Source organism: Lathamus discolor, chromosome 7 (genome assembly GCF_037157495.1).
Source record: "Lathamus discolor isolate bLatDis1 chromosome 7, bLatDis1.hap1, whole genome shotgun sequence".
Lineage (NCBI taxonomy): Eukaryota > Metazoa > Chordata > Aves > Psittaciformes > Psittacidae > Lathamus > Lathamus discolor.
Genome location: NC_088890.1, coordinates 10,233,183 through 10,258,122, shown reverse-complemented (window position 1 = coordinate 10,258,122; position 24,940 = coordinate 10,233,183). Strand labels below are relative to the sequence as shown.

Here is a 24,940-nt window from a genome sequence, read left to right as displayed (position 1 = left end):
GAAACAGGAACGTGTCTCAACAAATGTTGGGGTATTTAATAATTTTGGGTGGTTTAGACAAGTTCACTTACCTGCTGGGTTTTCAGCAGCAATTTAGCTTTCCGGGTCTGCTTTTACTCTCGTGTAGTAGTTGTGCATACAGATGTACAGCTAGAGTGTGTATTCGGCATCAGTGTTGCATTTGCTGTCATCTGCTGCTGAACTCTGTGGGAACTGAAGGTGCTGAACCCTTTGTAGCATTGAGCCTGGGGAAATATATTTATTCTTCTGAGAAGGTAGGAGAGCAGTAAATACCTGTAGGAACACTGTGCAGAGACTGAATATGAGAATGCAGAAGATGCTTGTACTGAGGCATGAAATACTGACCTTTCTGTGGCCCAGAAGTCTCAAATCATTATATATGATCATGTTTGTTTATATTGCAAATCTTGGGTTTTTTCCTCCTTGGCATCTCAAGTGAGAATTATAACAGGTTCCTTAATGTAAGGAGCAGTCCCAGACTGTTATTCAAACAATTGCATAATGGGTTTAGGGATTAACATACTGTCAGCTTGGTAACTGCTTAGGGACCTTTGTTATCAAGGAGAAAATAGCCCTGAACAATAATCTGGTCTCTCTGGTTATAAAATGTAAGCGTCAGGCTCTTTCATCCTCTTCTGTGAGAAGGATGAGCAATGGCTTGTTTGTCATGGGCAGGCAGAGTTATATGACAGAGCTGAAACATGACCAGGTTGTCTTTGTGGAACAGAGATGTCCATGCTCACTAATCTTCATGACTATTCTTCGTCAGAAAGAGTAAGAAATAAGCATTTTACTTTTTTTTTCTTTTTAATCTGGAGCTGCATTTAATGTTGAAGAGCTTCTCCTTGCTCCAGAAATGGATGCAGGATCCTTCTGGCTTTCAGCTGAAATGCAGACATAGATTTAAGCTGGGTTACATTCAGGATCCCAAATAACCTGATATTCTGAAAACCAGACCACCAATAAAAAGGATGCAGAGAGAAAAATGGTTTGCGTGTGCTGTATTCGATTAAGGTTGCCTGAAAGGAAGAAACTGTGGATGTGCATGTATACAGTTGTTTCCAATTGATCAATGATTTTTTTTTTTATTTAATTTTTTTTTTTTTTGTGTAACTTTTGGGCAATGGAAAGATTGTTTCTTTTTCTTGTACACTATGAAGGAACATGGTGGAGAAATGTAGATGGTGACAGTGAAGACGAACTCAGGCGTAGCTGAAGCTAACTGCTTTAGCGAACTGCTGCAAGAAATGCAAGAAGTATATGGATATGTATATTTATCAGAAATTATTTTTTTCTACAGATCCCACAAATCAGTTATGCCTCAACTGCACCAGAGTTGAGTGATGACAGGCGCTATGATTTCTTCTCACGTGTGGTTCCTCCAGATTCCTTCCAAGCACAAGCAATGGTGGACATTGTGAAAGCTTTGGGATGGAATTATGTGTCCACTTTGGCATCTGAAGGGAATTATGGAGAAAAAGGAGTCGAGTCCTTCATGCAAATTTCCAGAGAGGCAGGTAGGCAACACCCGTCCTCCCTCCAGAAAATGCTATAGAAGTAATGAATGTTATTCTGTACTAAATGTTATACTATTTTTCTAGAACATATATTTGACTCTAAAGTTGCTCCAGTTCTTTGCAATCCTCTTTACTGGCTGCTAGATACTTTCATTCCAAAATTGCTTTGGAGTTTCAGAGAGTTTGAAACCTTAGTAGTTTTCAATCATTTCTGGAGAAAATAGAAAACCTTGAGTCTTATCAAGCTCCAACTATTACACTGAATGGCATTATATTATGTTTACATGGGTAGAAGACAGATTGCAAAATGCTGAGCTTTTATCTCTCCACAGCTAGAAATTCTGTGAAGACTACTTGTTGCCTGATACTGACTTGTGTCATACTGTTGCTGTTCACCTTTCAGATTGCTGCCTGGTTTGTATTGCTTTTCTTTAGCGTTTTTCTTGACCAATTCAGTTGAGAAAATTCATAATCTTTCACTTGAAGGCTCAAAGATTACTGGCCTGGGATATGGAGGCAACAAACTCAGTGGTGTGCTATGAGGCACGTACCATATGAGGCACAGACAAATGTCTGCGTTTGGTCTGATGCATCACGTTTTTCTTGTTAGTGGTTTCATTTGATGGTGTCCCAGGGAAACCAGACTGTGCCGGATAATGTCACTTGCCAGTTAGAGATGTTCCAAGAGGACAAGGAAATGCTGTGTCTTGCCCTGGGTCAGGCTTATGGTATTGAGTTGAGCCTTCATAATTTTGTTGACAGGAATTTCCAGTTCTACAGCTTGCTTTCCTGTTCCAGTGCAAAACATAGAGACCTGTCCTGAAGGTGTGACTGCCTAGTCAGTGTGCTCATCCCCTTATCCCCATAACTTTTTCTTCAAGATAAGTAGTTCTAAGTTTCTCCAGAGATGCCAGAGTGTAGGAGGACATCAGATGGCACTTCAGGGAATAGAGGTATAAATCCTTGGGAAGCTGATTTGCTGTCCAGAAACATAAATGTTTGGAAACTGGATTGTTTAAAGTTGGTTCCTCTTCTGGTGAGGAAAAACAAGCAGATGATGTCCTTCGTTACTGGTGATACATGCAAGGTCCAACTCCAGAAGCCTTCGATGATATATCGTGATTGGGAACCCATCATCATTGTGCAAAAATTTCTATTGTATTCCTAAAATGAACTTGCAGGTCTCCCACCAGTAACTGCCCTGGTGTTAAGTACAAACAGCACAATGGAATCCGCAATTCCCTTACTGAAATTGTAAATCACCAGCCAGATCAGTGAGTGCATGAAAGTAAGGGACTAGGACGGGCCAGGTGTCGCTCTGAAGCAGCCGTCAGAGGTTTCCATCTCCTTGGTTGCTGCAAAGCTGATTCCACAGCATGCACTCTGCTTTGCAAATACCCTGTGCTATCAGCGAGGTGGTGCATCAGTGCGCTCCCAAATTGCCAAGGTGTAGCTGATGGATTGCTTTTGGCAGCGTTATCCAAGGGCTGAGCAGAAAAGATGACCACACTTTTCGAAAGAAAGGGGTTTAGAGAGGTGAATCCGGAATTATTTCGTTATATTGATATCTCAGAAAGAACCTAGATTTGCCTAAATTTGTCTGTTCGTTTGAATGCATATTTATGTGGTATTAAAGAAAATGGTTCTTGGTTTAATACCACAGAAAGTGACAAATACCAGTGTTTATTATAATTTAAAATTGACTTTATTTGCAAATATCCACTGTTGCAAAATCATATCAGAAATGTTCTCTCTAAGTCAAGGACGAACTCTAGCTGAATAATACTGAACCATTTTATAGATCTTCTGTAGAATTAAATTAATGACAGGAGCTGTTCGTGTAGTCAACATGTAATTCATTGTCCTTCATAAAATATAAAGCATAAAACCAAAAGAATATCCTGCTTAAGCTAGCTTTGTGTGCAGGTGATATAGGTCACACCTGCAAGATTAAGACAATAACAGGGATAGTGCATAAACTTTCTTTCTTGTACGCAGCCTGCCTTGTCTGGAAACCGGAATAATCTAGCCCTTGGTGCAGCAGCTTTTTCTCCTTAGGCCTGCACTGGTGTTTTTATGTTACACAGATGATGCTTAGGTGAAGTTCTGAAGGAATTTAATACCTGTTAACAAGTTCCCTGTGTTTTTAAAGCCAGGGAAGTGTAAGAACATCCTCTTGTCTAGATGATTAATGGAGCCATGCTGTCTGAAGATACAGGTTGATCCCCTGACCTTGATCCCCTATGAGGAAACGGCACTGTGTCCCTCAGTTTCAGGGGTGGTTGTGACCATCTCTCAGGTGCTGTTCTGGGGAGTCTTGTTGCAATGGGATTTGCCTGTGCTCTGGAGGAGATGGTGTTGAGGGTGCAGTGGTTTGGGGTTGCTTTCCTGCTGCCTGGTGTGGCTGTGTCTCCTTGGAGATATTTTATGCAAAAAAAAAATAATAATTAAGCAGGCTGTCAAGTGATTGCTGCAGTATCAAGGCTTGGAAAGAGCCTCCTGATGAAGCAATAAGCAGCAATAATTTCACTGACTCACGGCTGTGGTATAGTTAGTAGCCACTTGATCTGTCTATGTAAACCCATTTGAATAGTACAGAGCCATGTGTCTGAACGCATGAAGTGAACAGTCTGCTCTAATGAGGAACAGAAGGGAGAGGAGGCTTCATAAGGTAGAGAAATATTACCAAGATCAGTTGCACTTTGAGCGCGAATGGGTTCAAGTATATGTGGCCTGACTGAGGTGTGTAATTACGCAGTATCTTTGCAAAAGGTACACAGTCAAGCAGGACGATGCGTGCCATGCTGTTATAACACTGCAGGGATTGGAGAAGGGATGGGGTGGTGATCCTTTTGCTGCCATGTGAGTAGATTAATGTGGTGCTTGGGGTGCCAATCAACGCTCTCACTAATTGGAAAACTCATGCCAGAAGCAACAAAAATCCAGCACTGGTGGGAGGAAGTTTATTTCTGTAGTCAAAATACCCAGTTCTCCTGGAAATCAGTGAGACAGTGGATTATCTCTTCTTCCCAGCTCAGAGGGCATGTTTGGTATACTCTGCAGTGATGTGGGGAGGATGGAGGACAGGAGAGGGGTTTAAGTGTAAGGCATGGTTTACCTCATTTCCCAGTTAGCTGTTAGTAATGTTCATCAGGAGGAGCTGTGCTATGCTTACAGCATTGTCTGCTTAATTTGTGTGTAGGCTTTGGTCTTGCTCAGGGTTTGAATGCTGGGTGGATTGCCTCAGGTCAAAGCAGACATCAAAACCCAGCAAGGCTGCAGCGAGGCTTTGCAGAAACACCACATCTGTGTGCAAGCAGACTTGCTTCTTTCCTGCTCTCAAATATGGGAGCCCAGCATGCAAGTAAATACATAACCAAAGTAGCAGCAGGATGAGCTCTGTAGCCTGATGCAAATGAGGGAATGCAAGAGGTGCATATACAGCTCCAAGCTCTTTTTAGTCCTGGCTTCCCCATGCTGCCTGGATTGTGACAAGACGATGCAGTGCTGCCTGGTTTGCTCTTTGAGATCTTTGCTGGCTGTGGGGGTCACTGAAGTGGTATGAATCCTGCCCCCATCTTTGAGTGAGTGGAACAGTAGAGCTGGGAGAGGTGTCAGAGCAGAGCTCATCTCCCCTGTGATAATGTGGCTGTTAGGACCAAGTACATCTGCCAGGAGCCGGAACAGCCCCTGAGCAGAGGTAATTAGTCAAAGTTTGAGACACCCCAGCAATAAACAGTCATAATGAGCTGTCAGACACAATTGCCTTGTATCTCATAATCCATGTGTTTTGGTAGAAAGGAAGGTTTAGTCTATAGGTACCAGTAAGTGTTATAATCTTTGGCCTTGAATCTGTAGCAAGTTAATTATCCTAAATTCAGTGTTTTATCCAAACTTGTTTCTACTCCCCGTCACAATTTGTAAGATCTTGGTTGCATCAGGAAGTGCTATCCCAGCTCGGTTTTCAAATATGCTTTAGCATATAAGGACTTTGCTTGATCCTTTGAGTTAATAATTCTCCACAAAGTGACTTTTATTATGAGTACTTCAAGCAAGTTTGAATATGTCATTGTGGCAGGAGATGAAGGTTTGAAACATGCTCTGCAGTCTTTGGGATTAATAAATTAGGGGAATAGTCTAATTATGGAAAATCTAAGGGACAATTTCAGATTATTAATGAAACTACTGAATACTTGAATTTCAAAGATTAATTCATCTTTGATATTTTTTTTTAAGATTAATCTATACCAGAAGGTTAATTGCTGTCTGTAAGAAATATATATATTGAAGTCATTAGCAAAAGACCACTTGAATGCCTCCTAACAGATAAATGAAAGATCTAATATGCATTTATTAATCTTTTTCTCTCCAAGAATTGCCCATTTTCACAGATGAGTACACTAGCTGCTTTGCTTGTGGAGACTTTGATGCTCACTCCACAGGCTGCAGCACAAATGGTGTAAAGAAAAGGATTCCGGATCTGCAATCCTATATGCCCGCTGTCTTTACCTCTTTCTTCTGCTTTTCTATAGCTCTCTTGTCCAACTTAATCTCAGAAATAAGTATTTCCGCTCAAGAGCGCTGATTTTGAGCACAGTTCTGCTTGAACTAGACCTGCTATTCTACAAAGCATCATGTCAGTAACAGAGTATCTCAATCTACAAACCGAGTATTAGTTTTGATGACGAAGTTCTCTAGCATTGGAAAGGACTGGGGAAGAAAAATGCTGGAAAAGCATGCCTTCTTTCCCTGTGTACTAAAGATATGGTAAAATGAGATTAAAGCTTGCGCACCACCATGCTGATACGATTATATATACTGAAGTTTCTTCTGAAGACTTTTAGTTGCAGTGTTGTATTTGTTAAAGGACTATCATCACCTTGACAGAACAAAAAGCAGAGTAAACTTTAATCCACTTCAGCATAGGAAGCACAACACTTGGCGACAGTCTCTTTATCGTCTTTTCTCTTTTTTTTTCTTCTGAAGGATTTTAAAGATATTTTTCTTTACTTCTCTGTCTCCGTGATCCACGAGAGCTGCGCAGACATCTGTTACGTAAGGTTGTTAACATCTGCATGCAGCAGGGACAGCCTAGATGCACACGCTGCGGGAGCTGAATTTGCTCAGAAATGGAAGAAACATCAAAACCCATTCATTGTCAGGGCAAAGATGAGGCCCTTGAAGTTGTGAATCCTTCTCCTTATCCTCATAAGTAGATTTTTTTTTCACAGTAGTGATACTGAATAATATATCTGTACTCTCACTTCATATAATTTCAAATTTCTTCTTTATCCTGGTTTTCCCAGCTTTATATCTGTTAGTAAAAACCATACGTGTACACACACTGACATATCTGAGAGACACACTGGACCTATATCTAGCAAGTATCACCCTAGTATAATCAGATGAACCAGTTTTCTGGTTGTGGTTAAAATCTGTTCATAAAATGATATAATCTCCTAAATCATTGGTTTCTTTACAAATTGGTTTCATACAACGAAGTACCTCCTACAGAAATTATTCTCAGTGGGTTTGTTATCTGTAGCAAAGACTGTTTTCAACTTCTTTATCAACCTAAATATGAAAATATGTCAGCTTTTCCTAAAGGTTTGAAATCTGTTTCCTACACTGATGTGTTTCTAAAGATCTGAATCTTTTAGTTTGGGTTCTTGGTGATCTGGATCATCTCATGATACTTCCTATGAATTCTTCAGTGTGGCATATCGTAATATGGTGCTCTAATTTAGTATGTATCTTCTGTGGAAGCTGACACTGTTAAAAGCCAAGAGCTGTCATCCCTCAGTGATTCACACAACACTTCTGTAGGTTCCCGTAGGTCTGTTCAACTGCCTGCTGTAATCCTGAATCTGCATTTTTGTAAAAGAACTTCATTTTATGCTGTCTGTTGGGAATTCCGTTAGCACAAATTAGTGCTAGATAACATGAGAGAGTTAAATCATTGCTACGTGGGAATTGTACAACTGTCTGTGTTTTAAGAAGGGAGAGGAGACTAATTTGTCTGTAGTCTCAAATGAAATACTGATTCCTGTTGCCGAGTAGAAAATCCTGATTTATTTTCTTTTTGTCTTACATTCTGATGTTAATAAAGCATCTCTTTTTGCTTGATCCACTAAAGCCCTACTTGAATGGGTTTGGAGTGCTCATTACAGAAGTCACTTTACAACATAACCCAAGGTGAAAAGAATCCCAAAAATGAAAAGGGAAGGTGAAAAAAGTTAGTGAAGCCACCGTGATGCACTGTGGTGGGCAAAGATGGCATTGACTGCGTTATTAGTTAACAAATATTTGTGATTTATTAGTGAAGCTTTGTATAACATACTGGCAACAGGTGATACCACACATCATCCAGTGACACCCAGAAGTTATGATCTGTGATTTCTATTCTTTGTGGCAGCTCACAGAACCCAACTTTTAACAGAATCACTGTTCAAATATTATTTGAATGAGTCACTGTTTTGGAAGTTGGGCTAAGGTGTTGTGCTGTCCACCTCAATAACTGTTTGTTTTACTGAAGGAACTGCTTTTTGCAAACTGTGTTCATTGCATCTGTCTCTGCTCTAACCCAGGGGGCAGAAGCCACTTCAGTTTGTTCTAACTGAAGCATTTCAGTTAGAACAAACAGCTGAGCTTACAGGATGACAAAATAGATCTATAAGTATATTTTTGAAACACAGTCCAAAAGCCAGCTGTAGAAAACCCCAGGTATTGTCAAAGTGGTGTTTGTCATGTATCTCGGCTCTTGAGAGGCTCTCACACCCTAGTGCTTTTACGGGGTTTGAGGATATAGAGTGTGGTCCAAGTCTTATGGAGTTTTCCCAGTGAATTGCTGGCCTGCAGATCCCTTCTGGTGCTTTCCTTCCTGATGGGCAGCTCAGTGTCTGCAGGGGCAGATGGAGGTCTCTGGGGGGTGGAGAAGCAGCAGTGCAGTACTGCTCCTTCATCTTTGGTTGTATTAAATGATTATACTTTCCAATTGGAATGTCCTGTATTCATTTTCTTGAGAGCCTGTTTTCTGGATCAAATACAGCAAAAAGAAATATATAAACCACTAATGAAACCAAGCCATTTATGTCTGAGCAATTCAAGTGGTTTCCATTTTTTTCTGTTTTTCTCAAATATTCTTGCATCTGTCTTTTTGGTGTACAGTGATGTTATTTTAAACGGCAATGTTAGGAAATCTATTATTGTCATTCCTATGTTTTGTCAGATAACAAATGTTTTGCCATTTCAGAAAAAAAGTCAAGAAAAATATCTTTCTAAAGTTGAACCAGCTTGTGCTGTATGCTGCACTCTGTCAGATTTAATAGTATTTCCTTTTAATTGTAACTGATCTAGTAGAAGATGCACTGGGCTTGTTCCTCAAGGGTATTTTGGATTGCATTTAGAGTTCAATTGTATACGTCTGATCATGGAAAAGAAAGGGCAAAGCATGTCTCTGCGAAGTAAATCTGTTAGTCTGTGTGCATGGTCTATGCTGCTGCGACTTTTTTTAATAACCTGTGAGAAGTGATGTCATTCAAAGGAGTGAATGGGTCATGTCCTTGGGTGATGATTGGACTTCTGACCTGCCTGTGATACTGAGTGAAACTCATTAGATGCCTGGCTTAGATGCTGAAAATCCCTTTAGGTGCCTGCCTGTATTTTTAGGTTATCAAAACATTGTGAATGCAATCTTCATCTCTTTAGCAAGTCATCTTCCTACCTAAGACATAACAGATGTCCTAAGTTAGTTGGCTCTGTTCCCTGTGCAGTAACCAAGAGTGATGAGATCGGAGTTGCCCTTTCGAAACATCTATTTCTCTCTCTTGACTACACAGGGAGTGTAGGCACCAAATATAGGCATGTCACTAAAGAGTTTGAATAAAAAAAAATCCAATCATTGGTATGTATGTGCTATGTGTATTTTCCTATCTTTCTGTCATCATTGGAAGATAATTACCTGGTGGAGATTTGTAGGGTTGTTACAATCTCATTCAGGAAAGCAGTGAAGCTGATGGGCTTTGGAACGCATGGATTGGTTATCTACTTGTGGCACGGCAGCGTCAGATGCCTGCCTGCCCAAACAGTGATACAGTTCTGTGATGGAACTAGCAGGGGCAGGAGTAATTCCTCTTTCTCAAACAGATTAATGAAAAATCAATAAGATAGAGTTGGGGAAGAAGGAAAGAGGTAAAGATATGACGTGATTACCTTCATGTCTGCTTATGTGAAATCCAAGACCAGTTCCATGCTGATATATGCAGAAACTTGCACTCTGTCCTCCAGAATGATCTCACACAGGGTGTTCTTGGTGAAGTGTTCTTCGATAGCTGTAACAGACTGCTCTTGCAGTTATAGCATAACTCACTTTAATGATGGATATCTGTTTTTTTTTATGGCATTTGTTGAACATTGGGAGTTTGGGAGCATTTCAAGGACAGAATAAAACTGAATTAGGCAATTCCTGTTACTAAACAAATAACTGCCAGCACCATTTAAAATGTTACCCCAAATTTAATAAGACATTGCTTTCATCATTATGTGAAACGTGTCAGGTGGATCAGCTGGCAAAAAGCAATTGGTGAAGTCCTTGCTATTTCAAAGCAGAAAAACATATTGTTGAGCCTTTATTTTTATGAGACAAGTTGCACATCCCAGGGGTGTGCTCCTGGATTTTGCAACATGCATGTGCCATGATGCAGAAGTGAAGTAGTTGGCTTGATGCAGGTTCAGTTGAGGTATTCATTCCAATCCAGTTTTGGGATGGTTTGGTTGGTTGGTTGGTTTGTTTGCTTGTGGGTTTTTTTTTTCCTGGTGTGGTTATGTTTTTTCGGTTGGTTGGTTTGTTTAGGTTTTGTTTTCACTTGTTCTTTGGCGGGTTTTCTGCATCTCAAGGGTAACATGTTCCTCCTGGTAAAGATAGCAATATGGAGCAGAATGGAACAGATTCAGAGAAGCAAGAACTGTGTGTTCTGCATCCATCTTCTGATGGGAAGAATAGAAATTAAACCAAAAGCCCAGCAGAGGAAATATTAGGGAATGGACAAATGAACAGAAAGCATGTTAATATGCATTCGGCAGGTTGAGGAGAACGTTCTATTGAGTGCAAAGCTGATCTGGGGAGGAATAGGGGAAAAGAAGAGAGTCCAGATTTACTGAACAATAAAAGGAAGGAACAGGTCTGTGGAAACAGCAAGACAAGTGTGACAATTAGGAGAAGGAAAGATGAAAAGCCGTAAGACAAAAGTTGAAAGATGTGATTGGGGTTGCCAAGACTGAGCCATGGCATGGAAAAATGCATCTATGAATAGAGAAGATAGTTGCTGTAGAGGCTAGAAAATCACGTTTGTTTCACAAAAAAAAAAATAATGATTTCAGAAACAGAATTTACTTTGGTTGTGAAAACTTAAAAACTTCTGGAAGATGAGACAGAAATTCTTCACCAAAGTCCCTTTTTATTGCTGGGGACATTGAAACCAGACTTCCTAGACTATTGCATCTGAGAGCCTTTGCTCTTTGCTACATTTTTTTCCTGCCTCCCAGCCTACCCAGAGGGAGAAGCGGAGCCTGTGAATCCTGGCTCCCATTTCGCTGACGCCTACAGTGCCTATTCCAGTGTGTGGTGCAAAGTGTCTTGTCAGTTTTCTTGGAGGAATAAATGAATTTCACAAAAACCTTCTGCAGAGGAAGCCCCTGCTGTCATTTGACTTTCCCCATGGAAAATAGAAATATTGTGATTACAGTGAGGTTTTCCCATAGGATATGTCTGGTTTGCAAAGTAGGATGAATTTTTTGGAACTTCATTTGGGGCCAGCTCTAAATGCATTTCTACATCTGAAGGGTAATATATAATCAAATGCAGTAAGTTATTCCAGTTTCTGTCCCTGAAATCCTGCATCCCAGGAGGAAATACAAAGCATTGCCTCATCTTGTACCTTCCATACTTCACAGTCCCTTTTCACTTTGTGCTAATGCAAGGAACAGCTTTCATAGCCATGGGGGAGTAGCAGCACATAAATAATTCTAAGATGCCTCTTCCATCACGCGCCCTCCCTTGCCTTCTTCATTCCTTATCCTTCCTCAGACAACAGAGGATGACAAATGTCCTGAACCCTTCACACTCTTGGAAGATGGCTTTCATGCATTGCTAGTGATCTTCCGGGCATGCGAAATATATTCCCCTGTCTATCTCTGAAGCTATATAAGCTTTCCTTGGACCAGCTTCCTTGTGTAGAAAAAAAGATCAATGAGAGGAGGAAGTCACTCTAACTGGGTGTATGTACCCCGCTTTGCAAAATCATAGCAGGTAGTAAATTACGATCAATGGAGTTTATACTCTTTCTTTACATGTTCTTAGGAAAGTTATTTATCAAGGCAGTGTTTGAAATACCCGGACTATTTGCTCTAGTATATTCAACAAGATATCCGAGCTGAAAATATGAACTGCAGTACGGCATTTTAAGAGATTTATACGTATATCCAGGATGTTGGGAAGATATATATACACAGTTTATACTGCAGGCTGTTCTGTTTCCTTTCCCTTTGGTATTTCAAGATTCATATATTTTCAATCTATAAGGCATCAGGAAGCCATCTAACTTGCTCTTGTAATGGAGACTATTGGCATTATTTTAACACCTTACTGATGTTCATTATTTAAAGAAAACCCCATGCTGACAATGCCCTTCCCTCTTGCCAGGAATGTGCCTTGGCTGGTCCTGTGTCATGCAATGCTGCAGTCATTTGCATCAGTACATGAAACCTGACATGTCAGCAGCAAATAGTCTGATGCAAATCACAGTGCTTTCAGTATTCCCTGTTCACATAATTTTTGGCCTGATAATAACAAAAAGTTGGTTAATAAAGCAAATTATTCAGCTATTTTTTTAACTGAAAAAGACTTGACATGTATTACATTGTGTAAATATGAAGATGAAACAGATTAAACTTTGGGTAATGGAAAGGCAGCTCAAATATGCAGATGTTCATTTGAAATTTGAATTGGGTTTTATGCTGACACTGGATGCTGCAATATGCACTGAAGCTGTCTCCTTACCCATGATAAATGGCAATGCTTCACTAGGTTGCTATTTTGTTTGGGATAGCCCTGATATGACAAAGAGAGCAGGCATCCATAGTGCAGATTTGGTTTTAAAATAAGATATTCTGCTTAAGGTTAGATACAGACATTGTCTTGGCTGCCCATGAAATGTGTCACTTGCAGGAAGTAGTGTTGTGGTGTGGGTCCCTCCGAGCTCTAGCTCTCTCCCCAGTGAGCTGGCTGCCTGCCTTTAAGCAAACACAGCCCGATGTAGGATTTAACAGAGATGAGGATGAGCAGCTTGTCGCTTGCTCACCCGCCTAAGGATGGGAGCTGTTGCGATCGTCCGTTCCCTCGCTGCTGTGCTTGAGCTCTGGTGCGTTGGTGCAGCCTGGTGCTGCTTAGTGCAAGTGAGTGCCACATTCTGAGGTGATAGTGCATGAGGTCAGGCAGTTCTCTGTGTGCCAGCTCTGGGATATGGGAAAGTGGCTTCCTATGAAAAATAATAAGTAGCAGTGTTTCAGGTAGATGCTTTATAATGGAAGACTTATCCAGAGCAGAGGCAGCAGTGCTCCTGCCCTCTCTGCTCCTGCACCCACTGGAGAAGAAGCAGGTCTGCTCTCCCTGCCTCTGTCACTCCGAGGCTAGCAATGGTAGATCCCTTCAGCTGGTGAAATTCTGGTTCTCTTGTAAAGTGGGGTCTTCTCTATGTTAACCCCTGTATTGTGGCACTGGTGGTGTTACTGCATCAGTCAAAATACCATTCCAAGGCAAGCTCAGTGTACTTTCAAAACATGACTATACTCAGTTAAGATGATTTCTAATGGCTCCTTTTCCTCAAGATGAAGGTCCGTGTTGGACTGTGTTTGTTACACCTTTATAGGAGAGATGTCCTCTGGTTAAGTTCTACATTGGCAAGTTGGGAAGCTGACTGCGAGCTTGCAATGAAGTAGTCTCAAATATAGCAGCAGTTCTGTTTAGAAAATGAAGGATTTCACTTAAATGATCATGTTTTAAGAAGAGTGCAGGGTGCAGATGTGAAACAGCAGGAAGCTTTTTTGACAGCTTTTCATTGACTTTTCATTGCTGTTCATATATTTCTTTTAAAGCCGATTTTATATTCAGGCAAAAGAAAGTCTAGACAGATTGTCTAAGAACTTTTATTGGCTAATTAAGATTATACTGCTGGTATATCACTGCTGGGTAGCATGTGGACTCTTGTTAAGAAATGGCCTTCATGTTTTGCAGCATGTCTTTAGCCAAGCTTTCTTCTGTTATTCCTTGAGAGGGCTTTTTTCATATCTGACTATTTCGATGTCAAAATCAAATGCCACTTGAAGTCTTGTTTCAGCATCTGAATCTGTATAAAGGAACCTGAATGCCTTAATTTATCTTTTTTTCCCCAAAAGCAGTCTTGAGCGTTTGTGGTTTCCATTGAAATCAGTTGCTCTGTACGTACAGGAATCAATCCAGCCTTAAATAGCTGTGTCTCAATGTTGTGGCCTTAGCATTTGTGTAAGGTGGGATACTGGCAACCCTGAAAATGCAGCTCTGGCACCGTAGTGCAGTAACCTGGTGACGTGACTTATCAGAGGCAGAATCCCAGAAGGAGTTGTGCTACCCAAAGTTAATATTCTTTGCTTAGATAAATAATTCCTCTCCAGTCTGCACTGGCTGGTTTATCAATGAGGTGTGTTTATTTGGGAGTTGGGATGAAGCATGTTTTCTTTGGATGCTTGTGTATCAAAATTGGTTTTGTTTTGCCAGCTCAGACTGTGTGATAAGAGCATTGTCCCATTTACCCCAAGCCAGGATGAATTTGAGCTTGGATATTGCCAGGTTCAAGTTTTTACCTCTTAGTAATTCCCTGAACCAGTTTATTTCTTGTGTTCTGAATTCTTAGGAAAGCACAGCATATTCATTACAGCCAGAACTGATCTCAAACCTCCAATTGCTGTAATCAAATAACTTTTATTTATTAACATCCAGAGGAATGACAGAGAAACAGCATCACAAAATTGCAGCCAAAGTCTAGAGTACACAAACTCCTCCTTGAAATAAACATCTTTTGAAGAATCTTCAACAGAAGCTCTAAGAAAGTATAGCCCCTCTCTAGGTTCTTCACACTTAGATGCCCTACAGTGCCACCACTCTGTAAGATGCACTAAAAAAGCAATTAGCACTCTGGAGTGCTTTGCAAAATTTTATTAGTCTTCTGCCTCTTGAGGCTCTGGCAGATAGTGCTATTTCACTTGAGGTTTCTTTGATGTGCTTTTTTTTCCCCTCAGTCTTTTCCAAGAACAAATGCAAGAGATGGAGTTACTGTGCAATCCATACAGCAATTTACAATCCTACTTTTGAGAACTTCAAAACTCATTAAAAGCACCACCTCTTTTTAAAGCAACACCATGTTCTTTCTCTGCTTCCCTCTTCTTCCTTTCTTGCATCTGTGTTACTGCCTCTGAAATTCCGGATTAAGTGCAGGAGGAACTTTGATGTCCAAGGAAGTCTTTCATTTAACTTGAGAACAAGCACATCTTCTAGGCCATCTTAGCTATTTCCTCAGACTTTACTGGAAAACAGGAAAAAATCATTGGCACTCTAGGATTTAAAAATACAAAAACCAAAACCAGTCACCCAAAGAAACAGTTGCTTGCAGTGGGAGAGAGTGCACAATTACTGTAGCCTGGGACTGTGCCAAACCTGCCTTTGTAGAAATTTTGCTTTGGAGAAGTGCAGTTTTTTATTTTTAATTTATTTTTTCTCACGGGCTGACCATCCATTGAAAGTCCTTTTTATTTGTGCAAGATGCTTGGTGATGCTGAGTTGAAATGCCCAGAGGTGAGGGTCACACAAGCCGACCAGGAGCAAAATGAATGCCTCAGAGTGCGTGTGCAGCGCTCAGTCGGGTTATGAATCACTTCACTATTTCTGGCTTCCACAAGTAACCTGCTGGTCACCGATTGCCTCTTGCCAGTGCGAGGCAGCAGCTAATGTGGCCTTGGCACCACCAGGCAGCCACTGGCATTTCCCACCAGAACTTCAGACCTGGATTTTGCCACTTTATTAATGCTGAGCAAGGCATCATTTGATGCTAAAGGGCGTCTGCTCCATGTTGGTGAGCGGGAGCAGAGTGCGGCCCTGCATAAAGTAATGACTGAATCCAAAGATAATAATCTTCCCCATTTTGGGTGGAATGGATTTTATTATATTGTATTGATCTCTGGCTTCTCAGAGAGCACTCGACCGCATGTTGGCATATGCAGCCCTTCTCCCTGGTTTCAGCCCTGCTTTGCACGTAAACAGAGCAGGATAACATCGTGTTTTGTAGTCAGTGTTTGATTTTCCTGAGAGATTTCAACAACCTCCTTAGCATGAAAAATAAAGCACGTTCTTTTTATCGTTTTTCAAATTCAAACAGGTTTCAAAGCAAAACCTATGTAGTTTTTTCAGCTTCAGAAAGCTTTTCTTAAAGTAGAATGCTATTGATTAAGCTCTAATGACATCTTCTACTTAAAAAGGAGCCGAGAATCATAAACATTAAAGATAGGAAAGACGTAATTTAGATGTCATTAGTACTTAAGCTGCTTTTCTCTTCAGTACATGAATGTGCACAGGTGTATTAACAGCTGGGTTTGAATGTAGGACTTTTCCTGCTTCGTTCTATATCAAAAGTGTTTGAAAAATGTCTGGTACTGAAAGCTTATTTGCAGATACGTCCTTTGCTCATCTAAGCAGTTGTGTAATGAATTGATCTCCATCCAAGAGGAGTGCTCTCTTTCTCTCTTTTAACCACACAATCTATATATATAATGTTGCTCCGGATGGCAAATCCACATGAGAAAATTTTTCCCAGCTAGGTCTTGGTCCTGCTATGGACAAGGGTGCACACAGAGGGCTGCATCATGGGCTCTCGAATGCAAGGTGAGGACCAAACTGGCTGAGAGCACAGGAGCTACCTGGGGGCTCCATAAGGGTGTGTGACTGTTCAAGCACCAGTGAGTGTAAATCAATGCTCGAAGAGGTCAGGGGCTGCCTTAGTGATACTGGCTGTGGTCCTCAGAGTCTCTTTAAGGGATCTGCTTCCAATTTAGCTTTCCATTTTAAGTAGATAATGTACAATTATATAGATTTAAAGCTTCCCTTCCTCTCTGCCCCAGAAGTAAAGACATCTCCTGGAATGAATTGCGTTATCCTGTACTTCAAGAGCATCTCTGCAGTGTAATATGTATGACATATGCCTTTGTGTTCCTGCAGGAGACCCCTAAATGTGCTTGTGTGGAACAGAGGGGAGAGCTGTGATTCAGAGATGATGCACATTGCAGACTTGTCTGTAAAACGAGTCGCATGAAATAGGTGGGAAAAGATAAAAATACATGCTTTTTCCTAGGTATGCTTATTACTGGAACACAGATGGTTACCAATTTATTTTTCAAGATGAACAGTTATGCTTTGTCTGTAGGTTTGTTTACTGTGGTACAAAAGTTCTTTGTGCTCTAAATTACAGGGAAGAGCATTACTTGGGAATTAATCTAGCAAAAGTGGTTGATAGCTCCAAATATGCAAATAAAGTCATATAAAGGAAATCAAAGATTTGGAGACAGGATCAAAAAAGTGCAAGATCTTAAATATTCAAAGGCAAAGTATATGACAATGACATGATCAGACAGAGTCACATTATTTTAACTAAAAGCCATATTTAGAACAGCCCTGGAGAACATTTTCTGGGTAGCTAACTCTGCCTAAGTGAGAAAAATTAATTACCCTCTGAGCTTCTGCTTTTCATGATCCAATGTATGGACTTGGGGAAATGGTTTTAAAGCAAAGATCAGCACTGTTGTTACATCAGTATGACTTACTGTAAAGTGTTGGGCGCTGTGGCTGGCTGGGCTAAATTAATTAGAGGAAAACCATGAGGAGTAAGTGGCAGTAAGTGCTCTTAGATGTGGTCACTGGCATTCTAGCACATAAGGAGGTCTGTGATTGTCAAAGCATATATCATACTTGGGGAAAACATCTTTCAGTTCTGTGAATAACCTTTGAACTTCATTAAATATAGCTTTATGAATGAAGGATACGGTGGGTCTTTGAAATAATATGTTTGCAAATTGCAGCAGCTGGCACCAAGTAAATAAAGCTAGTATCTTATGTTGTCTCAGAGATTAACAGAAAACAGAGGAGTAACTTATGCATCTCTTACGAATGTGTAATGTTTTAGTCTTACCTGTTCCTTTAAGAGGCAAATTAATTAGATTGTAAAATTTAGCATCTTCTATGGAAAGAGGGTGTCTGATGCTGCCCAGCAATACCTGCAGAAGCATACAAAATGCAAAAGGAAGTGCAAACTCTGCAAATGTTCTGTGCTGTGGTTACAGATGTTTGTGATACATCTTCGTGCAATGCAGTTGAAGGGAAGAAAGAGACAAGTATTGTTACCTTACATGTTAGTGTTAAGGATATTTTGAAGGGTGGGTGCAGAAGGGAAGACTGGATGTGTTCCAGGCCAGTTCATAGCTCTTCGTGCTGCAGGTTGTGTATCTCTAGGATCATCTTCCTGCTTATGCATGGGGGGTACGCATGCATGCTCGCATGCGGCAAAGCAAGGCTGGCGGCTGGTCTGGAGATCACTAGTAATAAATCTGTCCTGCCTTGTTAATAAGTCTGTATCCCATAGGCATGTAACTTGGCATACCACCAGCACTGCAGAACATCAATTGATTGTGGCAAACTAGACAAAAAGGAGATATGTTAGGCAGGGGGATGAAGGAGGAGATGATAGACAGGGATGTACAAAGCTCTGAGTCTGATTGGATTTTACGCAGAGCAGTGCATGGTTTTACCTCCCATCGTTCTTGCCAGACACAGTTTCTTAAAATAGTATAAAGAGAGTTTTAGGAAGAGAGGAAGCATCATTGGAAAGGATCGTTCTTTCCAAAAGAAGGGGGGTAATGCAGAGATGATTGTGGAAGAAATGTAGGTGCGATTTGAGACTTCCCTTCTTTACCAGGGAAGTGATGGAGCCATTTAAAAGAGAAAGAGAGCTTCAAGCTAAAGTAAATTGGAAACAAAGCAACTGAACAGACTGATTTAGTTAGTGAGGCAGGTTATTTCATGATGGCCTTTCAATTTAAGTGGAGGAGGCTGAGCAAGGAGTAATGCTGACGCCAGCGGTAATGGCCCCACTTCTGCATCATTTCCAGATCATCATTAATAGGCGTTTGCCACTCCATGGTTCTCTTTTTCTTCTTATTCCTGCTTGAACTACAACCTACAGTACAGTCATTGATCTTGTGATCATTTTAATTTAGATTGTTTGCTGTGAATATAATTCATTCCATTCTAGCATTAGCTCTTCAGTCAATGGAAACATATATACTTATATTTAAATGCTGACTATCCTTAAGGAAGACCAAATGCTTCTCATAGTTGATTCAAATAAAGAATTCCGCTGAGATTTTAGATAACAATTCATGAGGCCTCATTAGTGACACCCAAGAATAGTAATTTTATTTGCACATTTGTGAGGAGTTATGGCAGTTAAAAACCAACATCTGAACTCAGATCTCTAGTTTAGAAATGTCTTACTGTTTTTTATATAAACCCATTTGGAAGAAACAGCAGTTTCTTCTCCTCCAGTCAAATGTACTTTTTTTTTAATATCTTTTTAAGTCTAAGGAGGAAAAAATTCATACCATTTAAGTCAAAGTGATTCTTCTTCCCCCACTGTTTGAGTCATCAGTGCACCATTTGCAATGTCCTCAGTTTGCAGTGTCAGACTTGGGGTTTCTCATCTTGCTTCTCAGGCTCCAGTATTGCACAGCCTAAAAACTGTGTAGGTGTCTATGTATATATGTATACGCATATATGTATATATCTGACCTCATTCATGACTTAACACATCACTTCCTCTGTGATGTGAATGGGTGCTAGTGTAGCTGTATTACAGATGGAGAAATAAGATGGAGGAATAGAGGAGCTGGATGATTTTCTCAGAATGTCACTAAGAGCATTTGGCTGATAAAGAATTTGAATATAGCTATTCCCAAATCTTTTCTAAATGGCAGTAGCATGAACTGGGAAAGCTTATGGCTGTAAGTGTTAGACAAGAAATCTCTTACAATGAAATGTATTGTAAAAAAAAACAACTGCAAAATCCTGTGCCAGGTTAATCAGTGGGGGAAGCTGCGTTTGAGTAGCAGTGGCAGGAGCCAGTGCTGGGCAGGTTTTGATGTGGGGCAATGGCAGATGCTCCTTACAGCCTGGCTGAGCCAGTGGCACTAGGTGCCTTGCTGCTGGGAAGCACCCAAATATGCTCAACATGGTGTTTTGAGTATTTCTGCTCAGCACCACATGGCACAGACAAAAACCCAAGTGTTGCCTTGCAGTTCCAGGACCCAGGTGAGGCAAGGGGTTGGAACTAGATAATCTTTAAGGCCTTCTCCAACCCAATCCAGTCTGTGATTCTGTGAGCTGGCAGCTGCTGTTTGGTGTGCAGTACCTGGGCTGTTCCATTGCAGATGATGCCCTGAATCCGCTGGCACAGTGAGAACAGAGCGCTGCATGCTGCAGCCCTCCGGTCCTAGCAATTTTTAGATGGCTCTTACATATTGATCTAACTTAGCTGTGGAGATTTAACCCAGTTTCTCTTCACTTGGTCTAGGGGCATATCTTTGGTGTTTTGTTTTTTTTTTTTTTTGTTTAGGGCAAAACTCCAGCTTTTGGAGCTTTCGAGAGATTTCTGATCCTATTATAGTGGAATGGTGAAAGTTTTCTTTGTGAATCTTTAAGCATCCTTATCAAGAGTAAATGTCTCATTGCTTTGGCAGCTGATGTTTTCCTTCAAAAATTAACTCTTCTATAAAAATGACATACTTTCTGTGAGATAAGCTGTTGGACTCCATCAGTTCTTCTGAGCTTCCAGCCCCAAATCAAATACATTTGAAGGGAAGCTGTTTGGTCAGTGGCTCAGATACATAATTTTTTCCCATACTATTTAAAACATTATACCATTCTCCTTTGCACTGATGCATTCTTTTCAGTAATTTTTATGTAAACATTCAAGGACTCATGTTTTCTATGAAGATAAAATAAGGAAATACACTGGCAGCAAAAAGGGACTTGGTCAAATGTGGAAATACTAACACAAAAAGAGACAAGATTGAAATCTGACTTTCAGGATTTTCAGGTCCCCTTTGGTATTTCTCTACAGTTCCTATAGGTAGTCTTTCCTTTGTTATAACTAATCTTCCATCTCCATTGATCCAAATCTTCTGTACCTGTCAAAAAGCTCCAGTCAGTGGAAGAAAGATTCCAACACTGGGATTCCAACATCTGCTGATGGAAAGATAGATGTGTGGTTGCTCTTGATATAGAATGGCTTTTTTGTTTGTTCTATTTGCAAACATTTTTTGTGTTTGGCTGTCGCAGGCATACTAGGCATAAACACAGACTGCCTATACAGGACCTCTGAGTTACAGTTTGGGCTGGAGAGCTGGGTTGTTGGATGCCTATCAGCTCTGAGGAAGGGGAGTTGCAAAGCAAGTGTGGATGGGGATGAGGACCCTTGCCATGGGGCATGGAGCACTGCGGCATGGTGGCAGATGCAAGGTGACGGAGAGGGTGAATCCCACCAGGCTGCCCGATGACCAACAGAGTAGCTGTGGATGTTGTCTCACGTCATTCATAGAAATGTTTCTTAAGAAGTTTAAGAATGGGAAAATCAATGTGAATAATGGTGTTTCTCTCCTGATTTCCTGTGTATGGATCCTGTCTTCCTGCGTAAGAATAGGCGCCCCTGTGCTGTGGGATGGAAGCAAGCCTGCTCAGGGGAGGGCTGGGATCTAATTATTCATCACAGAAAAAAACCCTGAGGTTGCTTACAAAGATGTAATCCTCCCCAGGGAAGTACAAGTGTGTTGGGAAAGCGCATTACAGTTAAACTTGATTAGAGAGAGCAGCTCAATATTTCTGAAAAAATCATTAATCTACTTTTTGTCTCATTTTTTTTCATTCTTTAGTCACCATTACAATCATCCCACATTACTTTCAAGGTGGTGGTGAGGCTGAGGAGACTGATTAAATTGCAAAGGCGAGTTTTAAATGAAAGGATCCATATCTACCTACACTCATTATCAGTTCCAAGAAATTAAATCTACCATAAATGATTTACTCTAAAACAAATCGAATAGGCATTGGAAAGACAAAGAGCAGAGTGGCCATGGAGATTTGCATCATGATGGAAGGAAGCAGCAATCGAAAACGAACCAGATGAAGCTCAGACCTGCTATAAGGTCTCCAGCTTTCTCTGCAACAGCTTGTGCCTTTGCACAGGGAGTCTATGCAGTGAATCCTTGTGTTGCCTTGAATATTGCACAAGGAAATCACACAGTAGTGAACAACTTTTATCTCAAGGAACTGAAAATGCTATTTTTCTGTAAGCTCTTTTATTACTGTCTGTTACATAAGACACTCTAACACTTATGTTAGGCTGTACAGATTGCAGTTCCCCTCCGCAGATTTACGTAGTCATTATTCCTTCAAGGATGCGTTTAAAAACCCGAACTATGGAAATTCACCTTTGCTCTAGCTAAACCCAGACATAAACAACATCACTGGGGCGGGGATGATCCTCAGACTGAGGTAAAAACACTGCAGAGACAGTCTGTATGGTGATGATATGCAGGAACTTCCAGTCTGTTTCTTTGTGTGTTTATACATTAGAGTGTATGTATGTATGTATCTCTCTCTCTCTCTAGATATATATATATATATATATAGTTACATGATGTATCTTGAAGATTAGAGTCTTCAGCTTGATCACTTCTCGTCCAGTTTTCTTAACCTCACAGATGAACTCTATTATGGCATCAGACTTCTGCCTTGTCCCAGAAGGGAGGCCAAGGATGAGGGCTGTTGTGAGCTGGGCACTGGGGTGGCAGTGTGGGAGAGCCAGCCAGGAACGCTTGGTGAGCCAAGTTTGCTGCACTGTGCTGGGAAATCCAGTGCTACTGTCTGGCCCATGTTAGGATCCTCTCATGAAAGCAGGATAGCAGAGGCAAGGGGCGACCGCTGTCGCGTTCCTTCAGTTGCATGTGCAAACATCCCCAAACCGGGATTTTTCTGTGAATAATGTGTGGTGCTGAGTTCAGCTGGCTTGCCCCCTCACTGAGCAGGGGTCAGCGTGGCAGAGGCACCATTGAGGTGAGGGGAGGTATCACCAACTGAGTTTTGAAACAAACCTGATGAGATAGAACAAGCGATGCTGGGCAGCTGAGTGCCTGTGGACATGGAAGGGAGCAAGTTGAGTAGATGCTTGTTCCTATGCTGCCGTAACCAATTTGTTTAGTATGCAAAATCTTTAGAACTGAGCTGCTGAGTAAAGATGCACATGAGCATTGAGAATATGCCATTACTCTATCAAAATTATATACCTACTGACCTAGCCCGTGTGGAGACCACTCATTGGGTTCAGTCTGCTGCCTGGCAGCTGCCTGGAACAGAAGTTACCCTTATATTTAAAATAGTAATTAAAATCCTAGGAAAAAAAAGAAAATTAAAAAAAAAAAAAAAAAAAGGAAGCAACTCCCCCAACCCCTGCTTTGTTACTTTTTAAATGGCGTGCTGTGTGCTGCTCAGAACATCCCTGGGCTTGCTCCCTTCCACCAGCAGCAGCGTCTGGTCAGACATATGACACTGGGAAGAGCTGGAGCTGAATCTGCAGCTCTGCCATGGGTTATGTTCAGGGATTTGGCCAAGGTTTTCATAGAATATGCCAAGGCTGGCTGTGGTCAAAAGAAGTCAGGGAATTTTTTCACCATGCTGTTTCAGCTTTCCCGAGGGCAACACCAGTGATGTAAGTTTACTTCAGGTTTAAGCTTCTAGATGCTTCCAGTTAACAGCTTTGAGATCTTCCTGGAAGTAAAGGTCTTGTTGTTAGATAGGACTGTTAGACACAAGATGCGGTCAAATATAGCAGGTCTGTGCAAAATCACAGCGCTGCAAGAGGCGCTGGTCCTCGCCTTGCCTTGTATTTCAGGATCTCTCCATATGGCTGTTTAACTAACATTTTATTTTGAGTTTTAAGTTTTAGCCCTAATTCACACAGTTATAAAAAGTAGATCATTTTTACTGTAAGTTCACTTTTCAGGCAAAACCGATGTGAATGTGGAACTTCATCTTGTCTCAATGCATGTTGATGAAAAAGTTTCACATTGCTCTGGCTGATCTGGAATTTTAAATTAGGTGAAGGAAAAATCAAGGCAGAAAAAAAATATGCTTTTTATGGGGGGGGGGGGGGGGCTGGGTTTGAGGGTGGGGGGTAGAACCCCAGAACACAGAGACTTGTTCTGAAAACCTTCCATATTCTTATACCTAACCAGTTAGGTAAAGCCATGCTGCTTCTGGTGCCCAGGTTATCAGAAGGTGTTTCAGTCCTGAAACAAAACCAGCCAGGTTAGCTGGACTGGCTAACACCAGAATTTGTATTAATTTAATTCCAGTTCTCATTTTAAACTTTTAATTCATGTCCAAATGGCCAGTTGTTTTGTTTGGTGGTTTAGTTGGTGGGTTTTTTTTACCTTTAACTCTTTTTTTAGCCAAGGAGAAAGGAAACAGACAAGGTGTTTTCTGGCACAAGAACTTTCAGACTCTGTAGTTGGTTTAATTGTGCTCTGAGTTTGTGTAGTCTTCAGAAGAGTTCTTTCAAGGACAAGCCTGAATTCTCGCTTTGCATGGGTGATCCACAAGACAGGCTTCTTTCCGCTTCCATGATTTTCTAGTGTTTTCCTTTTCATGAACTTTATGAAGAGTTTGAATCAGTATGGAAGAAAAAGAACGGTAAAGGGCTTTTCTGCTCGTGTGTGTGTGGTTACTAATTAACAGAGAAAGATAACCCTTCCATAACAACAGCTGATAACGACTTAAATAAAGAAAACAAAATTGTTTTCAGGTATGTCTCAAAGTTTGTAAACTCTTTCTGGAGTCAAACTGGCAATGAAAACAGGAGTGCGAGAAATCAAAGGAGTGGTCCTATGAGACACTGAACTCATAAACCCACACTCATGAAGCATTTAAGCACCAAATAGGGCTATTAACTTTGGTGGGCCTGCTAGCCTATTTAATGTAATGTGCAGGCTTTGGTGTTTTGCTGTCTTGGGCCTTAGTATTGACACCTTTCTCTCTAAAGTACTGCCTATACCTCTGGGAGAAATCAATCAGAGTGCACCACTCTCACGCTTCATTTTCCAAGCTGTGCTCCATGCAGTATATGCTATATACTTACTGGCTGTGAGATTTTTGACCCAATCAGTTCTATAGGTAAAGTGCAAACATTAAGATGCCATTAGCTTTGTTGTTGTCTTGA

At 40.9% G+C, this 24,940-nt stretch overlaps 1 protein-coding gene across 8 annotated transcripts in view; it reads left to right on the top strand.

Moving 5' to 3' along the window:
• The window catches only part of GRM7 (glutamate metabotropic receptor 7), a 298,668-nt gene that overhangs the window by 98,904 nt on the left and 174,824 nt on the right, over nucleotides 1-24,940 (top strand). For all 8 annotated transcript variants that reach the window (XM_065687271.1, XM_065687277.1, XM_065687275.1 and 5 more), the window contains one exon: nucleotides 1,322-1,538. In XM_065687271.1, the coding sequence (XP_065543343.1) occupies nucleotides 1,322-1,538 (217 nt within the window). The remainder of the gene's footprint in view (nucleotides 1-1,321; nucleotides 1,539-24,940) is intronic.